This window comes from Tenrec ecaudatus, chromosome 9 (assembly GCF_050624435.1).
Source record: "Tenrec ecaudatus isolate mTenEca1 chromosome 9, mTenEca1.hap1, whole genome shotgun sequence".
Lineage (NCBI taxonomy): Eukaryota > Metazoa > Chordata > Mammalia > Afrosoricida > Tenrecidae > Tenrec > Tenrec ecaudatus.
This window is the reverse complement of record NC_134538.1, coordinates 74,556,683-74,584,052: the sequence shown is the minus strand read 5'-3', so window position 1 is coordinate 74,584,052 and position 27,370 is coordinate 74,556,683. Positions and strand designations below refer to the sequence as shown.

General features: G+C 40.3%; 1 protein-coding gene across 2 annotated transcripts in view; it reads left to right on the top strand.

The window, feature by feature from the left end:
* BBS9 (Bardet-Biedl syndrome 9) overlaps positions 1–27,370 on the top strand; it is a 572,961-nt gene that overhangs the window by 280,812 nt on the left and 264,779 nt on the right. For both annotated transcript variants that reach the window (XM_075558202.1, XM_075558200.1), the window contains exons 18-19: positions 13,847–14,019; positions 19,318–19,470. In XM_075558202.1, coding sequence (XP_075414317.1) covers positions 13,847–14,019; positions 19,318–19,470 — 326 coding nt within the window. The remainder of the gene's footprint in view (positions 1–13,846; positions 14,020–19,317; positions 19,471–27,370) is intronic.

The following is a 27,370-nucleotide window of genomic DNA, read 5'->3' as shown; positions in this document are numbered from 1 at the left end:
TTCTTCCCCTAGGGTTGTTCTGAGTCGGAATTTACTTAGTCACATTTAACAGCAACAGCAGCAGCAGCAGTGGCAACAAATTGTAGTAATTCAATGACAAGTTCCATTTGTATAGTCTTTCCCACTCAGTGTCATAGTCTATCTGCTGAATAATCTTGTGAGCCTGCCTTTTATGCTGTTCTTTGTGTAGATTAAGAAGTTGCTGATTTGATAGTTCATTCTTACTGAAGTTATAGATTTAAGTATGCAATTCTAGTTTAAGGTTTGTGCAGATAAGTTCCCCAAACTAGGGATTTCCTGCTTGCTTGTTATGTGTGCCACTACCACAGTTTAATGGCCTAACTCAAAGATTCTCAAACTTATTTGGCATACTGCCCCCTGTTCAGAAACAAAATTACTCAACAACATCCCCTCCCCACAATGAAAAACGTTTGTACTGTAGCCCATCCTCCAGGGTGAAGTGTAGGCATCTGCCTGTGCAGCCCCTCTATTGTTCCAGCCCCTCCAGGGGATGGGACCACCCACTTTGGGAAACACTCCCCTAAATCGAAGTCCATTCTTGCCCTATTCTAATTTATTTTAAATTTAGATGTTCTTATAAATAAAAACAAAGACACAAATAATTGAAAATCATGTCACGGCATCTCCAGTTTAAAATCCTTTATGTTTTAATAACTGCTTCCCAGCCTTATATGTTGTGTGTGTGGTTCTGAAAGCAGCCTAAAAGTCCTGCTTCATCTAGTAGTGTTTTCTCCCTCCCTCTTTGTGCGAATCTCTTGCTTCCTGGTACACATCTCACCTTGCCATTGTTCTTTGTGCTTATTGCCAGTCCTTCTGATTGGAAAATCTTCCCATCCAAAGGTCCAACAGCTTTACTTGCAAAATGATTAGGGAGTGAGAAGTCTAGACAGTAATTAATAGTTAGAACACAGTTCTAGGCTGCTCTTTATCTGAATGATTTTGGAAAAATTACTTAATCATTCTAAGCTCACTTTTTCATCAGTCAAATTGGGGTAAAATAATAAAATATTAACAATATGTTTTTTCAAAATCAGTGATATTCTTATAAAAGTATTTGTCATATTCCTTGTGCATTGTAATTGTTAGATAATTAGTTACTAGTATTATTTTCTCCATCGTTATAATTTCTATTACCACTTATGTTACCGACTTATAGTGGGAGACTTTCTTGACCACAGTATCTTAAAAAGATTACCCAATAATGTTTATCACAGCATCCTTTATTTTCATCAGAGCCCTTTTGTAACTTTTGTTTTCTTTGTTTATTTTCTTCCCTTCTCACAAGAGTAAGGGCCAGGTATTACAATTGGCTCCCAAGCAGTAAATTCTCAACAATATTTTTTGAATGAATGAATGCATAGATGTTATTGTGACCTTGAATCTCATTTGAGATTATGAACTAAAGATTTTCTTGCATTTCAGAGCCGCAGTTAGGAATAGGGCTGCTAATCACAGGGTTGTCAGTTCAAACCCGTTAGCTTTTCTGCAGGGAAAGAGGAGGTTGTCTGCTTCCATCAAGATTTAGTGTCCTAAACGCTAAGCAGGGTTTCCAAGAGGAGCCCTGGTGGTACAGTGGGTGCATGCTGGCTGCTGACTGCAAGGCCAGCAGTTCCAAACCACCAGCTGCTCCTCAGGAGACAGAACTTTCTGCTCCCATAAAGAGTTCCAGCCTCGGAGCCCCCCAGGAGCAGTTCTCCCCTGTCCTCTAGGGGCGTGTGGGTCTGGTTTGAAGTTGCTTAGTTACGAGTAAGAAGGTTTTGTATTTTGGTTTCGATGCACGATGGTGAGAACTCCTCTGAGTTGTCCCTGTCTTTTGCCTCCTTTACATGACTCTTCTCTGCTTCTTCATCCTTCGAGAGGGGAAGTCTGTGTTTGCCCAGGATGATAGGTTTAGATGGATAGGTTTCGGAGTTCATAGGCCCCTTTTCAGATCATTCAGGCCTGGAAAAGAAGGAGAAGGGAGAAGTGGAGACTTGCCCACACGTAATTTGGTCAAGTTAAAGGTTCTGTTGTGGGCCAGAGGTGGGGAAGACACACTAGCTGTGAGCGGAGGGATAGCAAGCTTGGACTCTCTGCGGGAAGGGTTCACATTTCCCGTTTTCCTTATACAGCATCCAAGAAGGAGCTATATCCCAGTATAAGCTGTAATGAAGACTGAGGCTTCTGGATGGGTGCTAACTAAGTTCATCTTTCTCCACAACTCGGAGTTTAGCGCCCCTTGGTGTTCTGCCGAGAATCCTGCCCATGTTTTCCCCAGCGGTCAGTTCTGATCAGTTTCACTCTTTTCTGGCAGGCACACCTGCCTGGAGGTACTCAAATGAGCCTTGTTTCCAGATTTTCTTGTAATGTCTTCAAGGGTGATTAACAGAAACTAGTGGGAAATCTTGTTACCGACAAAACAAAACAAAATCCAAACTCATTGCCATTAAGTCATTTCTGACTCATAGTGACCATACAGGGCAGAGTAAAACTGCCTTCTTGAGTCTGCGAGGCTGGAATCTGTACAGGAGCAGACTGACAGATCTTCTGCTGAGTGGCTGGTGGGTGTGAACTGATGACCTTCCAGTTAGCAGCTAAGTGACTAACCAGGGCACCGTCAAGGCCTTTGACGTCTTTTTTTTTTTTCTTCTTTTACATTTTATTAGGGACTCATACAACTCTTACCACAATCCATACATATACATACATCAATTGTATAAAGCACATCCATACATTCCCTGCCCCAATCATTCTCAAGGCATTTGCTCTCCACTTAAGCCCCTTGCATCAGGTCCTCTTTTTTTTTCCCCTCCTCCCTCCCCCTTCCCCCCTCCCTCATATGCCCTTGGTAATTTATACATCGTTGTTTTGTCATATCTTGCCCTATCCGGAGTCTCCCTTCCCCCCTTCTCTGCTGTCCCTCTCCCAGGGAAGAGGTCACATGTGGATCCTTGTAATCAGTTCCCCCTTTCCAACCCACTCACCCTCCACTCTCCCAGCATCGTCCCTCACACCCTTGGTCCTGAAGGTATCATCCACCCTGGATTCCCTGTACCTCCAACCCTCATATGCACCAGTGTACAGCCTCTGTCCTATCCAGCCCTGCGAGGTAGAATTCGGATCATGGTAGTTGGGGGGAGGAAGCATCCAGGATCCGGGGGAAAGCTGTGTTCTTCATCGATACTACCTCACACCCTAATTAACCCATCTCCTCTCCTAAACCCCTCTATGAGGGGATCTCCATTGGTCGACACTTGGGCCTTGGGTCTCCACTCTGCACTTCCCCCTTCATTTAATATGATATATATACATATATATACATATACACATATATACACATACATACACACACTTATATCTTTTTTTTTTTTTTTGCATGATGCCTTATACCTGGTCCCTTGGGCACCTCGTGATCGCACTGGCCGGTGTGCTTCTTCCATGTGGGCTTATTTGCTTCTGTGCTAGATGGCCGCTTGTTCACCTTCAAGCCTTTAAGACCCCAGACACTATCTCTTTTGATAGCCGGGCACCATCAGCTTTCTTCACCACATTTGCTTATGCACCCATTTGTCTTCAGCCTCTGACGTCTTATTAGAATGAAGCATAAAAGCTTTCCGTCCATTTCAGCCACAGTGCAGCCTCAAGGCCCTTGCACTCACAGCTCTTTGGCTTCAAATGCTCTTTCCACAGATTTCTCAGGGCTAACTTCTTCACTTCATTTACTTACCCTGAACTGCTTCTTCTTCTTTTTGTTTTAACATCCTGAACCAGATAATAAGCTGCTAATGGCAAGGTCTGCAGTTCAACTCTACCAGTTGCTTTGCTGGAGCAACACGTGGCTGACTGCTTCTTTAACGATTTGTAGCTTCAGAAACCCTAAGCAGCAGTTCTGCTCTGTCCTGTATGTAGGGTTGAGTAAGAATCAATTCTGTCTCAGTGGGCTTTGGGATTAGATGATGTAGCTCTTTTAAATAAGTCATGATAATGCTAATTTTTTTCCGTGCACATCTCTCCCTTAAAAAAATCATTTTATTGGGGGTTCATACAACTCTTATCACAATACATATCTACATCAATTGAATAAAGCATATTTATACATTCGTTACCCTCATCATTCTCAAAACATTTGCTCTCCACGTGAGCCCCTGGAATCAGCTCCTCATTTTTCCCCTGCCCTCCTCGGCACCCCCTCCCTCATGAACCCTTGATAATTTATAAATTATTATTTTGTCATATCTTGTCCTGTCTGACATCTCCCTTCACCCACTTTTCTGTTGTCCGTCCCCCAGGGAGGAGGTCACATGTAGATCCTTATAATCAGTTCCCCCTCTCTACCCAACCCTCCCTCCACTCTCCCGGTATTGCCCTGAAGGGATCGTCATTCCTGGATTCCTGTGCTTCCAGCTCCCATTTGCACCAGTGTACACATCCTCCTGTATAGCCAGATCTGCAAGGTGGAACTATGATCATGATAGTGGGTGGGGAGGAAGCATTTAGGAACTAGAGGAAAGTTGTATGTTTCATCATTGCTACACTGCACTCTGACTGGCACGTCTCCTTCCTCTGACCCTTCCATAAGGGGATGTCCAGTTGCCTTCAGATGGGCTTTGGATCCCCACTCCGCACTCCCCCTTATTCCCAATGATATGATTTTTTTCTTTGATGCCTGATATCTTGTCCCTTTGACATCTCATGAAATTACAGGCTTGTCTGCTTCTTCCATGTGGGCTCTGTTGCTTCTGAGACAGGTGGCTGCTTGTTTACCTTCAAGCCTTTAAGATCCCAGACTCTTTATCTTTTGATAGCCTGGCACCATCATTAGCTTTCTTCACCACATTTACTTATGCATCCATTTGTCTTCAGTGATTGTATCGGGGAGATGAGCACGCCATGATATGATTTTTTATTCTTTGAAGCCTGATACCCGATCCCTTCGGAACCTCATAATCACACAGGCTAATGTGCTTCTTCCATGTAGGCTTTGTTGCTTCTGAGCTAGATGACCACTTGTTTACCTTCAAGCCTTTAAGACCCCAGACACTATATCTTTTTTGGTAGCTGGACATCATCAGCTTTCTTCACCACATTTGCTTATGCACACATTTGTCTTCAGTGATCATGTTGGGAAGGTGAGCATCATGGAATGCCAGTTTAATAGAACAAAGTGTTCTTGCATTGAGGGAGTACTTGAGTGGAGGCCCAATGTCCATTTGCTACCTTAATACTAAACCTATAAACATATGCACATAAATCTATTTCTCCATCCTCATATATAAATATATTTACATATGTACATGCCTTTATTTAGACCTCTATAAATGCCCTTTGCTTCCTAGCTGTTTCCTCTATTTCCTTTGACTTCCCTCTTGTCCCACTCTCAGGCTCAGACTGCATTTGGGTTACAGTACTTCCTCTTGGTTACATTACCCTTGATCACGCCCTACCTGGTCTCCTACACCCTCCTCACCACCAATTTGGATCACTTGTTTTTGTTCCCTTGTCCCTGGGTTTCTTAACACCACTACCTTTTCCCCCACCTCTTCCTCTCCCATGTCCTCCCAGAACTGTCGGTCCCATTGTTTTCTCCTCCAGATGGTTCATCCAGCCAATCTTATTTAGACAGACCTGCAGAGATAACAACATGCACAAAAACAAGACAGAGCAAAACCAAGCAACAAGAGAAAACAAAACAACAAGAACAACAATAAGCCAATGCCAAAAAAAGCCACAACAACAACAAAAAAGAAAAGCTTATAGTTAGTTCAAGGGCTGTTTGTTGGCCTTTAGGAGTGTTTTCCGGCCGAGTCTGATGGGGTGCCAAGCCCTGGCCCTAAAGTCTATTTTTATTATTCCCTGGGACTTCGTTGCTCCGTTCCCCCTGCTGTTCTATTGTACCTATGTCCTTAGTGTTTTGTCTCAGTGTGGTGGAATCAAGTCGGGCACAATTCCCCTACTGTGTCTCCAGTGTTGTCCCTGTAGGGCTATGGGTCAGTGAGGGATGTTGTGTCTCATAGTAGGGCTGGCCATATCGTCTTCTCTGTGGATTAACTGCTCTGAGTGGCAATATCATCGTCAAGGCTTGGTTGGCCAGGATGTGCTCCATTCTCTCTTCCTCCCCCTTCATTTGCTCCCGTGTGCTCTGATCAGACATGTCCCTCTCCCTGAACTGCAGTTTCACTGCTGTCCTCTGAAATAAGTTCTTCTGTGGGGAGGGGAGGCTGTTCACATAGTTGGGATTGGGGCTGGCCCCTTAGTGCATGTCTCTTAAAATATGAAACTTTAGGTATACTTTTATTGAAAAGGCATAGTTGAATGGAATAATTTTCCCTCTTTGGTTTCATTTAATTTCATATGCAATATATTTTCATATATATATGCTACAGCCCAGGATTTTCTATCTGTATTTTGGACATTTAAAAAGTTAGTATATAAAATAGAACCTTTAATGAATTAACATATATCCGAAATATTATTACTGTAGCAGTTGCATAAAAGTTTATAGCTACATCTAATATCATAGCAAATTCTATGGTAAGGAAAACAATACTTATTAGTCAACAAAAGCTTTGATGTCTGGTATATGAAAGTTACTGGGCTATTTAATACTAAAGGAGTCTAAAGAGGGTGATGATGGAATCTGCTCTCAGGGAAATAATGGCAACAATGATGATAATAAGCAATGTGTATTGACTACTCAATATATGCTAGGCATCATTTATAACATTTTAATAATACATCTTATTATCCATTTGATATATATTTATATATGCACATACATATATGAAACATAGATTTATATGAAGGGAAATGAATACATTAAGGTAGTATGTCTTTTCAGAATCTCAGAATATGGAATCTTAGTGAGTTTATTTTAGTCAGGGAAGTTGAATTTGAAAACTCACTGCCATTGTGTTGTTTCAGACAAATATCAACCTTATAGGACAGGCTGGACTGACCCAGTGGGTCTCTGAGACTATAAGTCTTTATGGGAGTAGAACGCCTTTTTTCACTCCCACACTATGGAAACGGAGGATAAAAATAGTCCCACACACTGAATATAATCAGTTCCACTGAATTGTACATGTAGAAATTATTGAATTAGTATATACTCTGCTATTTATATTTTAAACAACAGCAATAAAAATGTGATGAATTATAAAGAAGGACAAAAAAAAGATTCGGGTGAGAGGAAGGCTGTAGAAGCCTTAGAGCAGTGGTTCTCAATCTTCCTAATGCTGCAACCCTTTAATTCAGTTCCTCATGTTGGGGCGACCTCCAACCATAAACTTATTTTCTTTGCTACTTTGTAACTATAATTTTGTTTCTGTTATGAATTGTCACGTAACTATTTGATATGCAGGATATATTTTCATTGTTATAAACTGAACATAAGGTAAACAAGCAGCCATCTAGCGCAGAAGCAACAAAGCCCACATGGAAGAACACACCAGCCTGTGTGATCACAAGGTGCCGAAGGGATCAATTATCAGGCATCAAAGAACAAAAATCATATCATTGGGTGCACACCTCCATGATAGGCTCGCTGAAGACAAACGGGTGCATAAGCAAATGTGGTGAAGGAAGCTGATGGAGTCCGGCTATCAAAAGGTATAGCATCTGAGGTCTTAAAGGCTTGAAGGTAAACAAGTGGCCATCTGGCTGAGAAGCAACAAAGCCCACATAGGGGAAGCACACCAGTCTGTATGATCATGAGGTGTCGAAGGGATCCGGTATAAGGCATCATCAGAACAAAAAAAAAATCTTAACATAGTGAATGAGAGTGGGGGAGAGTGCAAAGTGGAGACCCAAAGCCCATTTGTTGGCCACTGGAGATCCCCTTACATAGGGGCCCAGGGGAGGAGATGAACCAGTCAAGGTGCGATATAGCACCGATGAAAAATACAACTTTCCTCTAGTTCCGAAATGTTTAACCCCTCTCCTCCACTCCACTGTCATGATCCAAATTCTACCTTGCAAGTCTGGGTTGACCAGAGGATGGACACTGGTACAGATAGGAACTGGAAACACAGGGAATCCACGGCGGATGATCCCTTCAGGACCAGTGGTGTGAGTGGCAATACTAGGAGGGTAGAGGGAGGGTGGGTTGGAAAGGGGGAACCGATTACAAGGATCTACATATGACCTCCTCCCTGGGGGAAGGACAACAGAAAGTGGGTGAAGGGAGACATCGGACAGTGCAAGATATGACAAAATAATAATTTATAAATTATCAAGGGCTCATGAGGCAGGGAGGAGTGGGGAGGAAGGGGAAAATGAGGAGCTGATGTCAGGGGCTTAAGTGGAGAGCAGATGTTTTGAGAATCATGAGGGCAATGAATGTACAGATGTGCTTTACACAATTGGTGTATGTATGGATTGTGATAAGAGTTGTATGAACCCCTAATAAAACGATTAAAAAACGAAGTAAAAAAATGAAACTGAACATAATGAAAGCATGATGATTAGTCACAAAAACTATGTAATTATATATTGTGAAATATTTATATCTAATTATAAATAAATGAAATTCTGTCTTGAAGCATGGGTACCAGTCTTAATATAACAACAGTAAGCTACAATCCCACATTTTGCAGCAGTATGCGTAAAAAGCCAATGTCAGTGCGAAGGTTGAGATAGCTTCTTTCTCACGAGTTGAGAGATTCTCAGGGCAGTCTTTGCAAGAGCACAATGAAAATCATCTTCCACCAGAAGTCTACTTCTGTATTTAGACTTGATAACCAACAAGCTGGCAAACCCTGTTTCACAAAGATATGTTGTTGGAAATGGAAGAAGACACAACACAGTCTCAGACAGAACAGGATGTGACTGCCAACACTTGATCCAGAATTTTGTAACTGGCATTGTAGAGAAATCAGTTCTCACTGCATTGCTGTTAAGTTCAATGAACTCCTCTTGTGCTGTCTCAGGAACGTCTTCAACTTTGACTGTGAATGGGCTTCTGGCAAGTCCAAATGGGGTGTCAGGTAGATTTGGAAAGTACGATGAAATTTCACCTGCAGGCATGTGCAAGTGTTCTTTCACAGAAATTATCATCATAATCCTTTTGTCTGGTTCAATGTCATGTTCCTCAAAAGAAAGCAGATAAGGTTGGCTACATGTACATTTTATTTTCATCCAATTTTTGTGTGTGCTAAATCTGAAGTTTCATTTGGAGTGATTGGATCTTTTCAGACAAATCGAGGCATGTTGCATTTTGTCCTTGCAGTGAAAGATCAGACTCATTCAAGATGGCAAAGATGTCAACCAAGTAAGCTATTTTCTGCAGTTCACTTTTATTGCTGAAAAGTGTTTCAAAACATGGTCTTGCTTTCTAATTAAAAAATGTTTTGAGCTCATCACGGAGCTCCAAAACAAGTTTCTAAATTTTTCCTCTCAACAACCATCTCACTTCAATGTGGAATAGCAGAACATTATTCAGCACATCCAGCTCGTTTAATAGTTGCGAAAGCAGTCGACTGTTTAAAGCACTTGCCTTTACAGAATTGACAGAACTTATGAAGCTTTTCATTACTTCTTGTAACTCTGTGGCAGCGTCTTCATTGCTAACATTTGCTGATGAATCATACAGTGAGTTCTGATGACTTTTGGTGACGTGGACATCCTTGCATAGCTGGAGCACCATCTGTGCAAACACTACAAACCTTTTCCCAAGAGATCTTATGCTCTTTCAGAAATGAACCAACGGTGTCAAACACATCACGTGCAGTAGTTGTAGTCTCAAGAGGTTTGCAAAAAAAAACAATCCTTATCTTTAAAGTCGCCATCATTAATCTACCTCACATAAACCAGTAACTGTGACCAGTTTGCAACGTCTGTAGATTCATCAAGCTGGATGTTAAATATTGGAAGTGGAGCAGATTTAACTTCCTGGATGACCTGATCAAGAATATCAGCAGACATGTCATCTATTCTTTTTTTCTTAACATTCTTCTCTACACAATCCTTTGTCATGGCACGGTTTGCTAATGAAAATAATATATAAAAATAGCTTTAATAATACAAAATATGATACATATCATAGTTAAGTCAATACAGTCCATTAAAGTTTCCTATGATTTACTATTCTCTGTTTTCTATTTTTTTACATACCTGTTACTATCACAACAGGGCAGTATTCACATCAACCACAGCTAAATATCAAAACACTGATCAGCATCCAGATTAAGTTCTCATGGTTCAGATATTTTTTTGCATGATTTTCCATTGACCCAGTAATTATAATTCATGAAGTGGCATTTTACCTCCAATACTGGTGCTTTCAACATAGTAGCTGCTTTCAACACAGCAGCTGCTTGCTACACACTAGCTGCTCTCTACAAGTAGCTGCTCTCTACACATGTGTGACTGGTCCACATAAGTACATCATCACACCAAACCTGTCACATATACTTGTATTTGTACAGGGTGTATGTGATGAGGTTGGCGTGATGATGTCACCACTCCAGGTATATGTATGTGGGCTTATCTGCATATGGGGGGACCTGCCTGGAAATGGATAGAAGAGTGGTGACTCGATTCCTAAGACCATTGGAAATAAGTGTTTTCCAATAGTAATAGGCGACCTCTGTGAAAGGGTTGTTTGGCCCCCAAAGGGTTCATGACCCAAAGGGTTTAGAACCGCTGCCCTAGTGGAATGGCTCGAGATTACTGCTGAAGATGGCATTACTGCTGTCAACTTGTAACCACGCATTGATAGAATCTAGGGAGGTGTTGTGGAACAATAAAGAAACATTTCACCATGTTCCTCTTGCCAAACTGTAGGCCGCTTTACGAAGGAAACTGAGTCCATCTTTGTACCAGCAACATTTCTTCCTTTAGGATATTGCACAAAATAGGTGTGGAAAAGAAGCTGAATTGAATAAAACTGAGATACTAGAGCTCAAAAAGTGTTATGTTTTATATTACGGCAGCAGATGGACATTGGGCCTCCACTCAAGTACACTGTCACCGCTAGAACACTGTTCTACTAACAACATACTCTGTGATGCTCATGTTCTCTGACACAATCACTGAAGACAAAATAGGTGCATAAACAAATGTGGTGAAGAATGCTGATGGTGCCTGGCTGTCAAAAGATGTAGCGTCTGGGATCTTAAAGGCTTAAAGATAAACAAGTGGCCATCTAGCTAAGAAGCAACAAAGCCCACATGGAAGTAGCACACCAGCCTGTGTGATCATGAGGTGTTTATGGATCAAGTATTAGGCATCAAAAACATGAAACAAAACAAAAAGTATATCAATGGGAATGAGGTGTAGGGTAGAGTGGAGACCCAAAGCCCATCAGTAGTCAATTAGACACCCCCGGTCAGAAGGGCCCCAAGGAAATGACGAGCCAGTCAGGGTGCTGTATAACACCCACGAAACATACAATCTTCCTCTAGTTCTTTAATGTTTCCTCCACCCTCCCCAACTATCATGACCCCAATTCTATTTTACAAACGTGGCTAGACCGGAACATGTGTATTGGTACAGATAAGAGCTCGCTACACAGAGAATCCAGGACAGATAACCCCCTCAGGGCCAATAAGGTCGGCAGTGCTGAGGGTAAGGGAAAAGTGGGGGAAGGAAGGGGGAACCGATCCCAATAATCAATGTATGGGCCCCTCTTCCAGGGGAATGAACAGTTAAAAAGTGGGTGAAGGGAGACAGCGGTCTGTGTAAGACAGAGAAAAACAAAACAATATAAATGATCAGGGGACATGGGGGAGGGAAGGAACAAAATGAGGAGCTCAAGTAGAAAAAATGTTTTTAAAAAGATGACAACATATGTTTGATACAATGGATATATATGTATGGATTGTGCCAAGAGGTGTAAAAGCCCCCAATAAAATAACATTTAAAAGTGCTATACTTTCTATGAAGGGACGAAATTTAATAATCTGGAAGTTAAATAAAAGTACTTACTTATGTGTGGTTAAGTGCCTATTGCCCTGCGCACATCCTAAGTCTCTAAAAATTCAGAAAGCTTCCGGACTGGGAGGTGGCTCACAGAAATAGCTAGTCTTTAAACTAGAGTTCCAGTCCCTGATCTTTTTCTGTCTGGCTACACGGTCTTCCAAATAACTGAACTCCTTCTAGAAATGTCTTTCATCTGTAAATGAGGAATGGCAACTTAACCATGTTGTGTTGTTGAGGTTTAAGTGAGGGAATGTATTTAAAGTGCTCAAATACTGGTTTGTGGAATGCTGTGGAGGATAGTGGTAGCCCCAAAATCTATTTACAGGGTCCCAATGTGGACTGAGTTTCAGGTGAATTCCCGTGTGTAGAGACTAAGAACATTTCACGGCCTTAATATCTGACAAAAAGCATTGTAAAGTGGGATTTTGTATCTGTGTTTGGATTGGAATGTAACACCTTACGATTTGATCTCCTAATGAATCCAAGGAAAATTTATTCAAATTTTTAATATTCTCTACTTGCATTTAGATTGAGATCTTTACCTGTCCTATATGGCCATTGTTGATGGGTCCTAGTTTGCTGTTTGTCCTTGTTTTGTATGCTTATCTGTACAGGGAAACCAAGGTGGGTGAAATGCGGAAGGCATTGGCTGGATTGATGACTGCCTGGGGGCACGGAAGGGGAGGGTGGGGGATTGGAGAGTCAACATCCAGGGGTACAACAGGGGAAAAGGGTCCAAAATTGATTGTGGGCATGATTGCACCATCCTTCTTGATGGGAGTGAACTGTAGAGTTATGAGATATGTTGATTATAGCCCAAGAGAATGAAAAAGAAAAAGGGTTCAAAGGGCAGCATGGATCCAAGGACACAGTTCAGAGGGTTTGGAAGGAGTAGGAATGGAAACAGGCAACACAGGAAGTAGCTTAAGCGATGGCGCACAGTGGGGATTGTGGATGAGCCGAAAGAACGTGTGTGAATTGTTGAGTGCAACTAAATAAAGAAGATAAAGTGCTCCAAAAGTGCCCTGCACATAATAGGTGGTACAGAAATAAAGGTTCTTGGGACAGGAGAGATTGCAGTTGGTTGGGCTGTGAAGAATGGGGATAAAGGATATGGATTATGAATTCCTAATTCTGGCATTTAGTTGGCACTTTTGACAGTGGAAAAGTCACTGAAATGCTCTGTGCCTTGTTTTCCTTATTTATAAAAAAGAGATTGCTGTACTTAGTGCTATTATCGTAGATGTTGCTGTTGCTACTGCCAGTGTTGTTAACGTACTCGTTGTCTTCATCCTCATCTTCATCAGCGTAGGGGATCGTTAGGAACCTGGCTTCCTTAGAGCTGAGGTTTCAGATATAGAATGGGAAGGAAACAGATGTATCTTTAAGGAAAGGTCTGATTAAAAAATCATTTTTCAAGTGAAGGACTATTTTGATCATGGTTAAAGCCATAGTTAAGTGACCTACAGCTGGCTGCTGTGCCCAGGATGTGGAGTTCCGTATAGAATACATTTTCTTTCACGTCAATATTCAGAAATTAACCTACACCAGATCGTACATTTGTACAGGCTGTTTTCTTTCCTCTTAAGTAATTTTTTTAAAGCATGCAAACTTGGTTATTTTTCCTGTACTGAAGCCTATTATAAGATACACAGTAAAAAAGGAGCATACCACGCCAACATGCCACCGTGGCCACACACCTTTGAAATTTGATTTGAGATGTTAAGTGGTTGATGCATAAAACGGTCATAAAATTGTAGAAGCATTTTTTTATAAAGCCAGGAGAAATTGTATTTGCATTACAAAAAAGAAATCTTTGCAGTGTTCGCCCTTTTCGGTTTGGCATTCAAGTCAAGGTGAATGATAATTCAGTTAGTAATTAATGTACTAACCAGCATTTATCTTTAATTATTTTTCTCTCTCCCAGAACGATATCGCATTCAGAGTGAACAATTTGAAGACCTTTGGCTCATAACAAATGAACTTATTCTCCGCCTTCAAGAGCATTTTCAGAAACAAGGCATCAAAGACTTTGCATGTTCTTTTTCTGGATCCCTGCCCCTTCAAGAATATTTTGAATTAATTGATCATCATTTTGAGGTATGCCCGGTCATAACCCATAGCAGCATCTATCTCTGTCCATGTAACACAGACGCTAGATAGTGCCGCTGGAAGAACTCTCATGTAATATGCACGCACTTTGAATTCTTCTTCTTCTGTGGATGGTGGATGGTGTGCATCCAATCCTGCTCTGTGCTCAGTGTGTGCTCTGTTGCAGACAGTGACAAAGTAGCTGCCTGGAGCTAAGCATGTGGCCTGGCTTCATAACAGGAGATTTAATTCTCCCACATGGGGACTTAACCCTTGACCCCAATAACCCAGTGTTAAAACTATTTGAGCTTATTGGGCATCCATTTGGCTAACTAATTCTAGCAGGCCATAAATGAGGTATGATTATAAAGTAAAGTGATTTTTTTTTAACAAGCATGCCAGAACTTCTACATCTGAATGAGGACTAACCACTCAAACTACTCCCCAGTAAGAGGCACAGTGGATGCTTAGTAAAAGCAGTGATTGGATGTCTGAATAAAGGAGTCCTCACTGGGGCTTTGCTGCTCTCTTTCCACATTTTCTCTGTGGCAGACCCTTGGTGGCTGGGGGAGATTCTCGTGAGTATCTCGATGGTGTCAGATTCTCACCCTGGAAGGGTAGATTTGGTCTTTGGAAATTGCCAAGAGTCATATTTCATGAAGAGATTAGACAATAAGAGTCATTTATTTCAGAGGACCTAATTTGTTGAGGTAAAGTCACCAGGCTCACTTCCTTATTTATCTTATAAACAGACTTTTTATAGGCAGTTACAAATGGGGAATTTCAAAAGAATTTTGAACTTCATCCAAGTTAGCACTGGCTCTGTAGAATGATTACTTTTTTCTTTTAACAATTTCATTAGCATATAATTCAAATATCATACAATTCAATAGTTCAATTACAAAATCAATTTTAGAACATTTTCTTCTTCTTTGTGCTAATTGTTATCAGCTCCCCATTTCCCCCAACTGTCCCTGCCATACCCACAAGAAACAATTAATCCAGTTACTGTCTCTAGATTTACCTATCTGATTTTTATATATCCAAAAAAAAGCCCACATAAAAAACCAACCACGAGAGTAAAGTAAAACAGAAAAAAAACTCAATGGAAAAGAAAGCAGGAAATATTAAAGAACTAGAACAACTTTAAAATGGTCAAAAGGGAGATTGAGTAGGTGTGCAGGTGTTGAATTTTCAGGTAACGGCCCCTGCAATGATCCATTTGCCGATGCACTTGCTGGCCAGCAGGGCTACACCCATCTCTGGTCTCTGGTAGAGGGGCTTCAGCAGAGGCTTAATCCAATGTATATTCCCTTCCCTTAACAACATTTTTTTATTAAACTGAAACAAATGGCCACTTTTATGGAATCCATAGGTATTTGTTTATTAACTATGATTTTGTGTGCGTGTGGGTGAGAGAAAATATCACTCAGATCACTTGTCTGTCACCCCTTGAATGTTTTAAGAACACTTGACTTTCAGTTATTAAGACTTAACCTACACCAGATCGTACTGGGCAGGGGTAATTCTACCACTCATTATCAAGTAAGTTGAAGCTATTTGGGTTTTCCCACAACTACACAGAAAATACTGTCTCGAAGAGTATGTAGTTGTGGTGCCAAGAGAGATCCTTTGGGCAGGGGTATTTATGTATCACAAGGAGCCCTGTGGTACAGTAGGTGATACATTGGGTTGCTAACTGCAAAGTCAGCAGTTTGAACCCATCAGCTGGTCCCTGGGAGAAAGATGAGGCTTTCTGTCCATGTAGGTTTACAGTCTCGGAGACACAGGGGCAATTCTACTCTGTCCTATATGGTCCCTGTGAGACAGAATTGATACACACAGTGTGTTTGTTTCAGTTTTTGTTTAAGGACTTAGACACTTTGCTGACTTGTGGGATATAGTTTAGGAAATTCCTCCATTGTGTCAAACTGTGTTCTTGTGGCTTTTGAAGGGAGTTCACAGGAAAGCCACACTAATTACAGATTTGTATTATTTTAGATGGAGGGATTGGATATGTTTTTACAACACTCATCTGGTGTCCAGTAACTTCCGGTAGTTTACACATCAGGAGAGACTTTTGGAGTTTGACTGTCTTCGTTACATACACAAACTTAGGGGGGCAGGAGTATACTTGGGTTGTTCCTACACGAGCTCCACCTTCTGCTTTCACCCAGTAGAATTAAAATTTGACCTTAAATAGGGAGCTGACATAGTTTGAAACCAAAATGTCCCTCAGTGTAAGCTCAGTGAATGAAGGTATGGATTTTTTTTTGCTTTATTTATTTATACATTTTATTAGGGGCTCATACAACACTTATCACAATCCACACATATACATACATCAATTGTATAAAGCACATCTGTACATTCTTTGCCCTAATCATTTTCAAAGCCTTTGCTCTCCACTTAAGCCCTTTGCATCAGGTCCTCTTTTTTTTACCCTCCCTCCCCGCTCCCCCCTTCCTCATAAGCCCTTGATAATCCACACATTGTTATTTTGTCATATCTTGCCCTATCCGGAGTCTCCCTTCCCCCCCTTCTCTGCCATCCATCTCCCAGGGAAGAGGTCACATGTGGTTCCTTATAATCAGTTCCCCCTTTCCAACCACTCATCCTCCACTCTCCCAGTATCGCCCCTCACACCCTTGGTCCTGAAGATACCATCCACCCTGGAATCCCTGTGCCTCCAGCCCCCATATGCACCAGTGCACAACCTCTGCCCTATCCAGTCCTACTGGATTATTGTAGTTGGGGGAAGGAAGCATCCAGGATCTGGGGGAAAGCTGTGTTCTTCATCGGTACTACCTCGCACCCTGACTGACCCATCTCCTCTTCTAAACCCCTCTATGAGGGGATCTCTAGTGGCCGACAAATGGGCCTTGGGTCTCCACTCTGCACTTCCCCCTTCATTCACTATGGCATATATATATATATACACATATACACATAGAAGGTATGGATTTTTTAAAAAGAAAACTTTTAATTGTGAATCAGGTGAAATTTTATAGAACAAATCAGTTTTCCATTCAGCTGTTCACACACATTTTGTTTCTTGTCATTCATTGCAATCCTCACAGTGTAACAACATTTATCCCATTTCTTCAATGTGTTTTCTATTTCTACTCCTCCTTTTCCAAACCTTCTGTACTTTGAAAGGCAGGGATTTTTGTGGATTATATCCATTGATTTAAATGGTAGGGCCGGCAATCATACTTAACCCTAATTACATTCAATAAGTGTGTATTGAATGTTGATATTCTGACACATGAGAACATTCAAATCACTGCTACCCATTCAAAAGAGTCACTACCCAATGTATATTGTTTTGAGCATCTTTTTAATTCGTTTTTTGTTCCATGAATTAAGGTAATAAATTACAGCAGTAAATTATGTCATCAGAAGAGTGCATTATTGGTAGTTATGCTAATCCTCTTTTTGCAATTTTGTTATTTTTAAACCTTTGTTTTATCTTAACTTTTGGTAGTGGTAGTTTTTATTATTATTATTTTTTAATCAAGAGAATATTTGATTTAGTTAGCTACTTGGTGCTTCTAAATTGGGATTAAAGAATTAATTCTAGGGTTCATTTATCTCTTACATAAAATTTTTGTCATGTATCTGGTGAATAAATGCACTTAAAAAAGTAAAGATGTTTGGCTTCCTACCAGAAATGGAAATCATATGTTTGGTTTCTGAATATCTTTAATGTGCATGTTTTTGGGAGCTACTTGTTTCTTACAGTTGAATTTGGGGGTCGGATGATGTGATTTCATGGACTGTTTTTCCTGCCCTAGACTTTGAGTTGCTTTCTTTTAATTTTAATAATAATACACTTTCAAGTTATGAGCGGGCTTAGAGTGAAAAAAGTCTTATCTGTGATCCTCTTCCTCAGCCACCCAGTCTCCTCTTGGGAGATAGGCTTTGATACCCAGTTTTTTAAAATATATTTTCTAGGCATGCCCTGCTGGCACAGGGGTTACACACTGGGCTGCTAACTGCAAGGTTAGAAGTTCAAAGCCACCAGCTACTTCATGGGAGAAAGCCCGGGCTTTCTACTCTTATATAGAATTACAGTCTTGGAAACCCAAAAGGGCATTTCTACCCTGTCCTATAGGGTCACTCTGAGTCAGGATTGACTCGATGGCAGTCAGGTTGGTTTACATACATTCTATGCCATCAGAATTATGTTAATGTGAAGGTTTTCATCTTTTAAAATGTATAAATGATATTTTACGTACTATTCTGTGCCTTTTAGCTTTGTTTCATTTAATGCATCTTTTAAGATAAATTTTTGTTTATCTTAAAAACATGTGTATTAAAGATATTCAGAAACCATACCAGTTTCTGGCAGTCCTGCAAAACATTACTATATATTTAATCAGTTCCCTTTTTGGTAGTCATTTTAATTGTTAATAATGTTTTACTATAATAAACAATTATGCAATGATTATCCTTGTCTCACATTTTTTGCAAGTTTATCTTTAGCATAAAGATATATACCCTTTGTTAGGTCAAATTTCTGTTAGCTGTGATCCTTTTCTCATTGATTTGTAGATACCGTCTAGACTATAGAGGCAAATGTTAATATTTATTGAAAATGGGTTAATAAATCACTAGAAAGAATTTTTAAAAAACTGGTGACTACAAAAAAATAATAAATTGAGAAAATTATACATGATTTTAGCTATTAACTTCCCGACATGTTAATTTAAGTCTTTCTTTTTGATATGGTGCATCAGCTTTTGTCTTTGATACATATTTTGCCTTTTTGTGTATGACTTGCTCTTGTCGATCACTCTTATAATTTTTTTAACCATGTAGAATTATGCCTTTATTTTTTTTACTTAATAATTTTATTAGCTTTGTTTGTGTGTAGAGGTTGAAAGTTGGTACTTGGCTTTTTATGCATACTTGTGAGCCCCTCTTCTACATAAAAAAAATTTTTTTAAGTTCAATTTTTTCCTAATACTTGTATCTAAATTTTGTTCTCCCTACCACTGATTTTTTGGTGCAAAGATTGAGGGGAAATTCCTATAGGCCCCCGGCCCCGGACACTTACTGTGTTATGATGAAAGCACTCCTTGTATAATCTAGCTTAGTCTCAGTGGCACTGTCACTTTCACTACGTTCCGATCTGCCTGTTCCTATACCACACTGTTTTAATGATCGAGGTTGCAATTTAACTTCAGCGCTATGCTAAAATCTCATCATTGCTCTTTGTTAAAACTTCCATTGCTGTTTCCTTTAACACGAAGCAGGTTTTGTGTGTACATTTAATCTGAATTTCAGAAATCTTCTTTGTAGCTGCGGATAAACGGTGAAAAATTAGAAGAGCTGTTATCTGAAAGAGCTGTACAGTTTCGGGCCATTCAAAGACGGCTGTTGACAAGATTCAAGGATAAGACGCCTGCCCCACTCCAGCACTTGGACACCTTGCTCGATGGAACTTACAAGCAGGTCAGCATGCTTTTCATGATATCTTCCCACTACTAGATAGAACCCCTTTACCCCCACCCCACCCCCGTCGTACTCTGAAGCTAGAGACCAGAATATCACGATAAAGTATTTTTTTTTCCTGTGCAATTTGTTGAATGGCGAATAGTACATAAGCTGTAGACTCAGAAAATTTTAGGCTCAAAATCAAACCCTGTTACTTTTCAACTGTGTAACAATGGGTCTATTAAACGAGAACCATCATTTTCTGCATTTTTAACCTTCCAGGGAATGCTGCAGAGATTTTTCAAGTACGCAAAGCCAGTAGCACTATATGTGAATAAGCACATAGTGAGTGTTTGATAAATAAATAGGCACTAGTCTACTCTGTGAGCATTAGAACAAGGAAGAGCCATCGTGAGGATGGTGCACTACTTGTCCGTGTTTCGTTCTGCTGAACAGAAGGCTGTTAGGATCGGAACGGACTCAAGGGTGCCTAGTAATAACAGTTCTAATTAGTATTATTTCTAGATGTTTCTTGGTGCATCCCATTACCATTACCACAAAGCTCTAATCATTTTCATAAACAACCGGATTACACCTCTTATATCAGGTCTGTGGATGTTGAATTCTTCCGCAGTCCTTTGTCCTTAGACAAAAAAATTTTTTCCCTTCCTGCTTGTGAATTGAATCTTACGATTTGTACGGCCAGGGTGTTCTGGCTCTCCCTTTTCAGATATTATGTACAGCATTATTCAGAACTATAATCTCTGCCTTGAAATTTTAATTAAAATATTTTAATTTCATGGGTAAGTTCCCACTGTAATGAAATCTGCTTGGAATGACTAAACTACATTTTCCCATACATGTACATGGTTTCTCATGAACTGATGCTTCAGAATTGTGAATATTCTGTTGGATTTTAAAAAATGAGTTATAAAGATAATTGCATCTTCATATACAGTTAAAACTAATAAATAGGGAGATTTTTTGTATCCTATACCCATTTTACAGGTAATATTTGCAAAACATATGATGTCTTGCTCAGGTAATTGACAGTAGTACAATGCATAGGTCTTATTCAGATTTCCACTTAGACTTGTATTCGTATGTGTATGAAGTTCTATAAAATATCATCCCATGTGTAAGTTCATGCACATCATCCCCACGTCAAGGCACTTAAGCCTTCCAACACCCCCTCATGTTGCCTCGCCCCACCACGATCTGTTGATTTTGAAAAGATGAATTATATCCCTTTAGAATTTCAGAATTAGTTTTCCTGGTGGAAGACAAAGTAGCTAGCTACACCTGTATTGATAATACATTTGCTTCTGGGCATATTCATGGTTATTTGAAGTTTATTAATGATTTGAGGGACAGCCTATGGTTGTGGCACATTGGAAAGAAAATTGGGCTTGAAGTTTCCAGGCCTCCACTCCCTCACTAGCTATGTGACTTCTAGAAGTTCCCTTACCCTGTCAGAACTTCAGGGTTTTCTCATGTCTTGGGATTGATAGTATATTGATATGAAGATGGTATCCCATCATGCATGTGTAAATTGCCAGTGTCTTTTATGCTGCAAGGGGATTCGATTACGACTTTGGTCAGTGACTGTGAGGTTCCTAGGTCATAGGTACGTGTGCCCCTTGTCTCTGTAACTTCAGTACTTTTTGTCTGGGTCCATTCCTTCCTCTCCCATCCTTTCCTCAGGTTTTCTTCATCACTTATCTGTCTCTTTCTGAGGCTTCTTCCTATATCTGTGTACAATGCTTTTGGTCTTTGTGGCTAAAGAGATACTGAATCCTATCTTTAGTGAGTCTGTATCTTTTTGCAGACACACGGCAGAAGGACATTGAATGCTTGATTTAATGCTCTCCAAATTTTCTATATAGGAAGACTTCCTTTGTGTTATATAAAAAGTGCTGTTTTTCTTTCATGAGCATTGCCTATCGGTGCTTAGACATCCTGCAAAATATTCCTTTTTATTTATTTAACTAGTTTTCCATTTGATAGGCTTTTTATTGTTAATATTTTATTATAATAAGAGAACAAATAATTCTATAACAATTGCACTTACGTGTACATTAATTACTCTATTGCAAGAATATCTTTGGGATAAAGGCCAGAGGTTTGGGATTTTTTTCTGATTTACAATATTATAGGTCAGATATTATCAAAGCCATGTATATATTAAAATCTCTTTTATAGGCTAAAATATAAAGAACATGCACATATATATATGAAGATGAGGAAATATATCTATGTGCATATACTTATAGGTTTAGTACTAAGGTAGCAGAAGGACATTGGGCCTCCACTCAAGTTCTCCCTCAATGCAAGAATACTTTCTTCTATTAAATTGGCATTCCATGATCTCACCTTCCCGACACAACCGCTGAAGACAATGCGGGTGAATAAGCAAATGTGGTGAAGAAAGCGGATGGTGCCCGGCTCTCAAAAGATATAGCGTCTGGGGTCTTAAAGGCTTGAAGGTAAACAAGCGGCTATATGACTAAGAAGCAACAAGGCCCACATGGAAGAAGCACACCAGTCTGTGTGATCATAAGGTGTCGAAGGGATCAGGTATCAGGCATCATCAGAACAAAACACTCTATCATTGTGAACGTGGGGGTGGGTGGAGTGCGGAGTGGAGACCCAAAGCCCATTTGTAGGCCACTGGACATTCCATTACAGAAGGGTCTCGGGGCAGAGATGAGCCATTCAGGGTGCGATGTAGCAACGATGAAACATACAACTTTCCTCTAGTTCCTAAATGCTTCCTTCCCCACTAGAGGATATACACTGTATCCCTTCAGGACTAGTGGTGTGAGTGGCGATCCTGGGAGGGTGGAGGGAGGGTGGGTTGGAAAGGGGGGACCTATTACAGGGATCTACATGTGACCTCCTCTCTGGGGGAAGGACAACAGAAAAGTGGGCAAAAGGAGACGTAGGACGGGGCAAGATATGACAAAATAATAATTTATAATTTATCAAGGGTTCATGAGGGACGGAGGAGCGGGGAGGAAGGGGAAAAATGAGGAGCTGATGCAAAGGGCTTAAGCGGAGAGCAAATGTTTTGAGAACGATGAGGGCAATGAATGTACAAATGTGCTTTCCACAATTGATGTATGTAAGGACTGTGATAAGAGTTGTATGAGCCCCTAGTAAAGTGATTAAAAATATATATAATGAACATGTTTTGGAAAGAAAGACATAAATGTGACCAGGAATTTGACTTAGTTTTAAAGTAACTTACCATTTCATTCTATTGTACATGTTCATGATGTTATAGTGAGAAAAAGATGTTGCTTGTTCAGTTAGCTTCACCAATATAACAAAACCATTTTAATTGTTTTCAGTTACTTTTTAGTGAAATTGTTAATACACAAATACAGCTCTCTAATAGAAAATTAAAATCGTATGTTATTGTTCGGTATCTTTGGGTTGTGTTTGACCCACAGCGACCCTTTGTACACAGAAGGAAACACCGCCCGTGCCGTGTCCTGGACGCGCCTGCCCTCACAGTAGTCTGCTGGAGCCTCTGTTGCAGTCACGGTGCCAGTCCATCATCCCCTTCTCTCTAACCCGCTCCTTTGCCCAGCACCGTGTCCTCTCCCAGGGACAGGCTCTCCTGACAGCTTGTCTAAAGTGTATGAATCCAGTAATCATTCAAATCTGGTCTTCTCAGTATTTCCGGACCTTAAAATAAACTAGATTAGAACTGAAATGATCATTTTGTGATGATAAAACTAAACAAGTCGTCTCGTTCTATGTACATTTTCTTTCTGTTCCTTTTCTCTTACAGTATGTACTGGAAATCTGTCCATACTAATGGACAGACCTACTTTACCATGAGTGCATCATATTCTGTAACACGAACATTCTCTAGGGTGGACAATTCATAATTTAGTAGGCAACTGTTTATAGAACCGAACATTTAATGTTGAGCCTTACACTGCGAAAAATCCATTTTAAACAACATATTGTGACTAAATGAGCATATTACATATGTGACTATCATATCCCTTCTGTTCAGTGTTAACTTTTTCTTAGGCCATTATACTATGCGTGGGCATGATCCTGGGTACATTAGTCAAGCTCATGAGAGAATGAGCCGTGCTAGAACCTGATCTCACTCTCCGTGGTGCTATGCCATTGTCTGCCTGTTATTTAGAATTAGAGGAATTTTCCTAATGTTCCTACTTAAAATTAGATCTGCTGCCTATTTGTGATGCTTTCTCACATGCAGGGAACTTTCCCTTTTTCTCTCAGTCCTTCTGTGGGTCTTATATCCTTTTGGTTCTACCAGGAGCAATAAGATAAGCATGCTGCCCTGTGCGCTGAAAGGTTTTTATCTTTTCCCACTTGCCATCATGTATCTGGAAGATTCTATATTTCCACCATTTAAGAAACCTACAATAATTATGTGGAACATAATTTCCTCTGAAAACTGGAATATATATGCTATAAAGGCAGGGACTTTTCTTTTTTGCCTTTCTTCACCTCTAATCTCAGCATCTAATTTACTTCCTTGCACATAGTAGGTGCCTAATATATATTTGGTCGAAGAATGTACTCTCTCTTCATCCTAGCTACAACAATTTCTTGAGCCTGATTCTTTGATAAGGATAACAGTACAAGCAGTAGAGAATTCTTTTAGTCCAGGCTTATGAATCATTGCCTGATTTATTCTAGAATACTTAAAAACCACTGCAAAGTGGAAGCTGTCTGTCTTTCCTCATATAACATATTTGGAAACCTCAGGCAAACCGTCATACCCGGGAGTGTTTTGTTTTTAACATTTTATTAGGGGCTCATACAACTCTTATCACAATCCACACATATACATACATCAATTGTATAAAGCACATCTGTACATTCTTTGCCCTAATCAGTCTCAAAACATTTGCTCTCCACTTAAGCCCTTTGCATCAAGTCCTCTTTTTTCCCTTCCCTCCCTGCTCCCCCCTCCCTCATGAGCCCTTGATAATTTATAGATGATTATTTTATCATATCTTTCCCTATCGAGCGTCTCCCTTCACCCCTTTTCTGTTGTCTATTCCCCAGGGAGGAGGTCACATGTATATCCTTGTAATTGGTTCCCCCTTTCCAACCCACTTCCCCTCTACCCTCCCAGTATCGCCCCTCACATTCCTGGTCCTGAAGGTATCATCCACCCTGGATTCCCTGTGCCTCCTGCTCCTATCTGCACCAGTGTACAACCTCTGCTCTATCCAGACTTTCAAGGTAGAATTCGGATCATGGTAGTGGGGTGGGGTTGGGGGTAGAGGAAGCATTTAGGAACTGGAGGAAAGCTGTATTCTTCATCGGTGCTACATCACACCCTGACTGACTCATCTCTTCCTGTAGACCCCTCTGCAATGGGATCTCCAGTGGCCGACAAATGGGCTTTGGGTCTCCAATCTGTACTCTCCCCCTCATTCACTATGGTAACATTTTTTTTTTCTGATGATGCCTTATACCTTACCTTTCGACACCTCGTGATCGCACAGGCTGGTGTGCTTCTTCCATGTGGGCTTTGTTGCTTCTGAGCTAGATGGCCGCTCGTTCACCTTCAAGCCTTTAAGACCCAAGACACTATCTCTTTTGATAGCCAGGCACCATCAGCTTTCTTCGCCACATTTGCTTATGTACCCGTTTGTCCTCAGCGATCGTATCATGGAGATGTGCACCCCATGATATGATATTTTGTTCTTTGATGCCTGATAACTGATCCCCAGGAGTGTTTTTTTTTAAATGTTTTATTAGGGGCTCATACAACTCTTATCACAGTCCATACATATACATACATCAATTGTATAAAGCACATCTGTACATTCTTTACCCTAATCATTTTCTTTTCTTTCTTTTTTTTTCTTTTTCCCTTTTCTTTTTTTACATTTTATTAGGGACTCATACAACTCTTATCACAATCCATACATATACATACATCAATTGTATAAAGCACATCCATACATCCCCCGCCCCAATCATTCTCAAAGCATTTGCTCTCCCAGGAGTGTTTTATAGCTAAAAAATATTCATGGCTGAGAAATCTTTTGCTCATGTGTTTTTGTATGTGTATTTACATGCTGAGGTTACATACAAAAAAATTCTTGGAATACCTATGTGAAATAGGTAATTGTTGAAGTGGCATGAGAATTAAATGGGCTATTTAGTAGTATCACATCCCCATAAGCATGAAAGAATGTGATTTTCTCTTCCTCTTGGAAGGAAACCTTTCATAAAACATGACCTTTGAACTGTTAGGATGGGGTATAGAAATGTAGTGCTGGAAATAGTTCGGGAGTTTCCTGGGTGTTAGACGGGTGTTAGAACTGCCACAAGTTCCCACAAAATCCTATGACAAACTGAAAGGGCATCTCAAGGCCCATTGTAGGAGGATGATTAAGCATGGTTTAGTTTGTTGTAATGTGAGTTAGTTTGCGTGTTAGACTCATTTATATAGTACAGCTAGCTTGTGGGCTTGTAGTATGTTTGCAGGTTCTAGGGCCAACGTTTGATTTACTAGCTCTTTAATCAATAATAATAGCCTCTATTATTTAGGCACCAAAAAGTCCGTTTACTTGATAAAACAATAACAAAGGCCAGTAAAGACCGTATGGTATCGTGCCCCTGGTGTTAACAAGTAGCCTACACAGCAAGCCAGGAAAATGGGTCTCTGATCCTTGAATGACTTATGATGCAGGTGCCTTTGCTGTAACCCAGCATGCCTTCTAGAAAAAAGCCAGTTTCTAAAGTTGCAACAAAAGATGAAACATTGCTTCCCTTAAAGGAATGCTAACAAATTCTCTAGGGTTTGAAGCAGCACAAGTGACCTGCTGTAGTGTAATGGTTGATAACTCTGTCTAGAGTCAGATTGCTTGGGTTCCACTCTTGGCATTGCCACTTGTTATCTGTGCCGCGTCGGGCAAACTCTTCAACAGACGAGAACAGAAAATACAATCCTCTCACAACCTCAGTCTTCCCACCAGCAGGGGAGTCATAACAGTGCCTCCCTGGTAGCTTATTGGTTAGTGGTTAAATGTTGCGTCGTTGACCGTAATGTCTGCAGTTCAAAACTACCAGCCTCTCCTCAGGATCAAGGACTTTCTGTTCTTGAAAAGTCTTACAGTCTCAGTTCCTCCTGTCCCACAGACTCACGAGGAGTCGGCACTGACTATCTGGCAGTGAGTTGCTTGTGTGCATGTGTTTTGGGCTTGTGATTGTTGTGGCACACATGCATGGACTGCCCAGAGCATGGCACGAAACAAACGCAGAGCCTGCATTCACTATGACTTAGAGAATATGCTTCATCTTCACTTGACCACTGATCAGTTATGCCACCTCAAAAGTGATTCTATTAATTGATCACTCGGAAAATGTTATGACTATATCATGTCTCAGAAACTGTTATCTAGTAACTCACAAATCTAGAGCTCAGCTAAGAACCAGGAAGAGCCTGTATTTTCAAGTCTGTCCCTCAAATACCTTCAGTCTACCTGCCTTGGATGTTGTTTTGTTCCAGAGCAGCTGCCAAAATTGCATCAGGACCAGGAGCTCAAGTGCTCATCTTCCCAGACTCTCTGATTGTTTCATTTGGATATCATCCTAGAAGAAAAATTGTTTAACAAAAAAATATATATACATTTGACTTTACCTTTGAAAAATTTTTATTAAAAGATCATTTTTTGGGGGGCTCTTACAAATCTTGTAACAATCCATACATTAGTTTATTAAGCATATTTGCACATAAGTTTCCATCATTCTTTTCTAGACATTTACTTCCTGGTATCAGCTACTCTTTTTTCCCTCCCTCCCCCTTACATTTGACTTCAGAGATTGCACACACACATATTTATATATATCTATATCTCCCTCTAGTGATGTTGTACTGAATTCTACCAGAAATATATGAAAATAC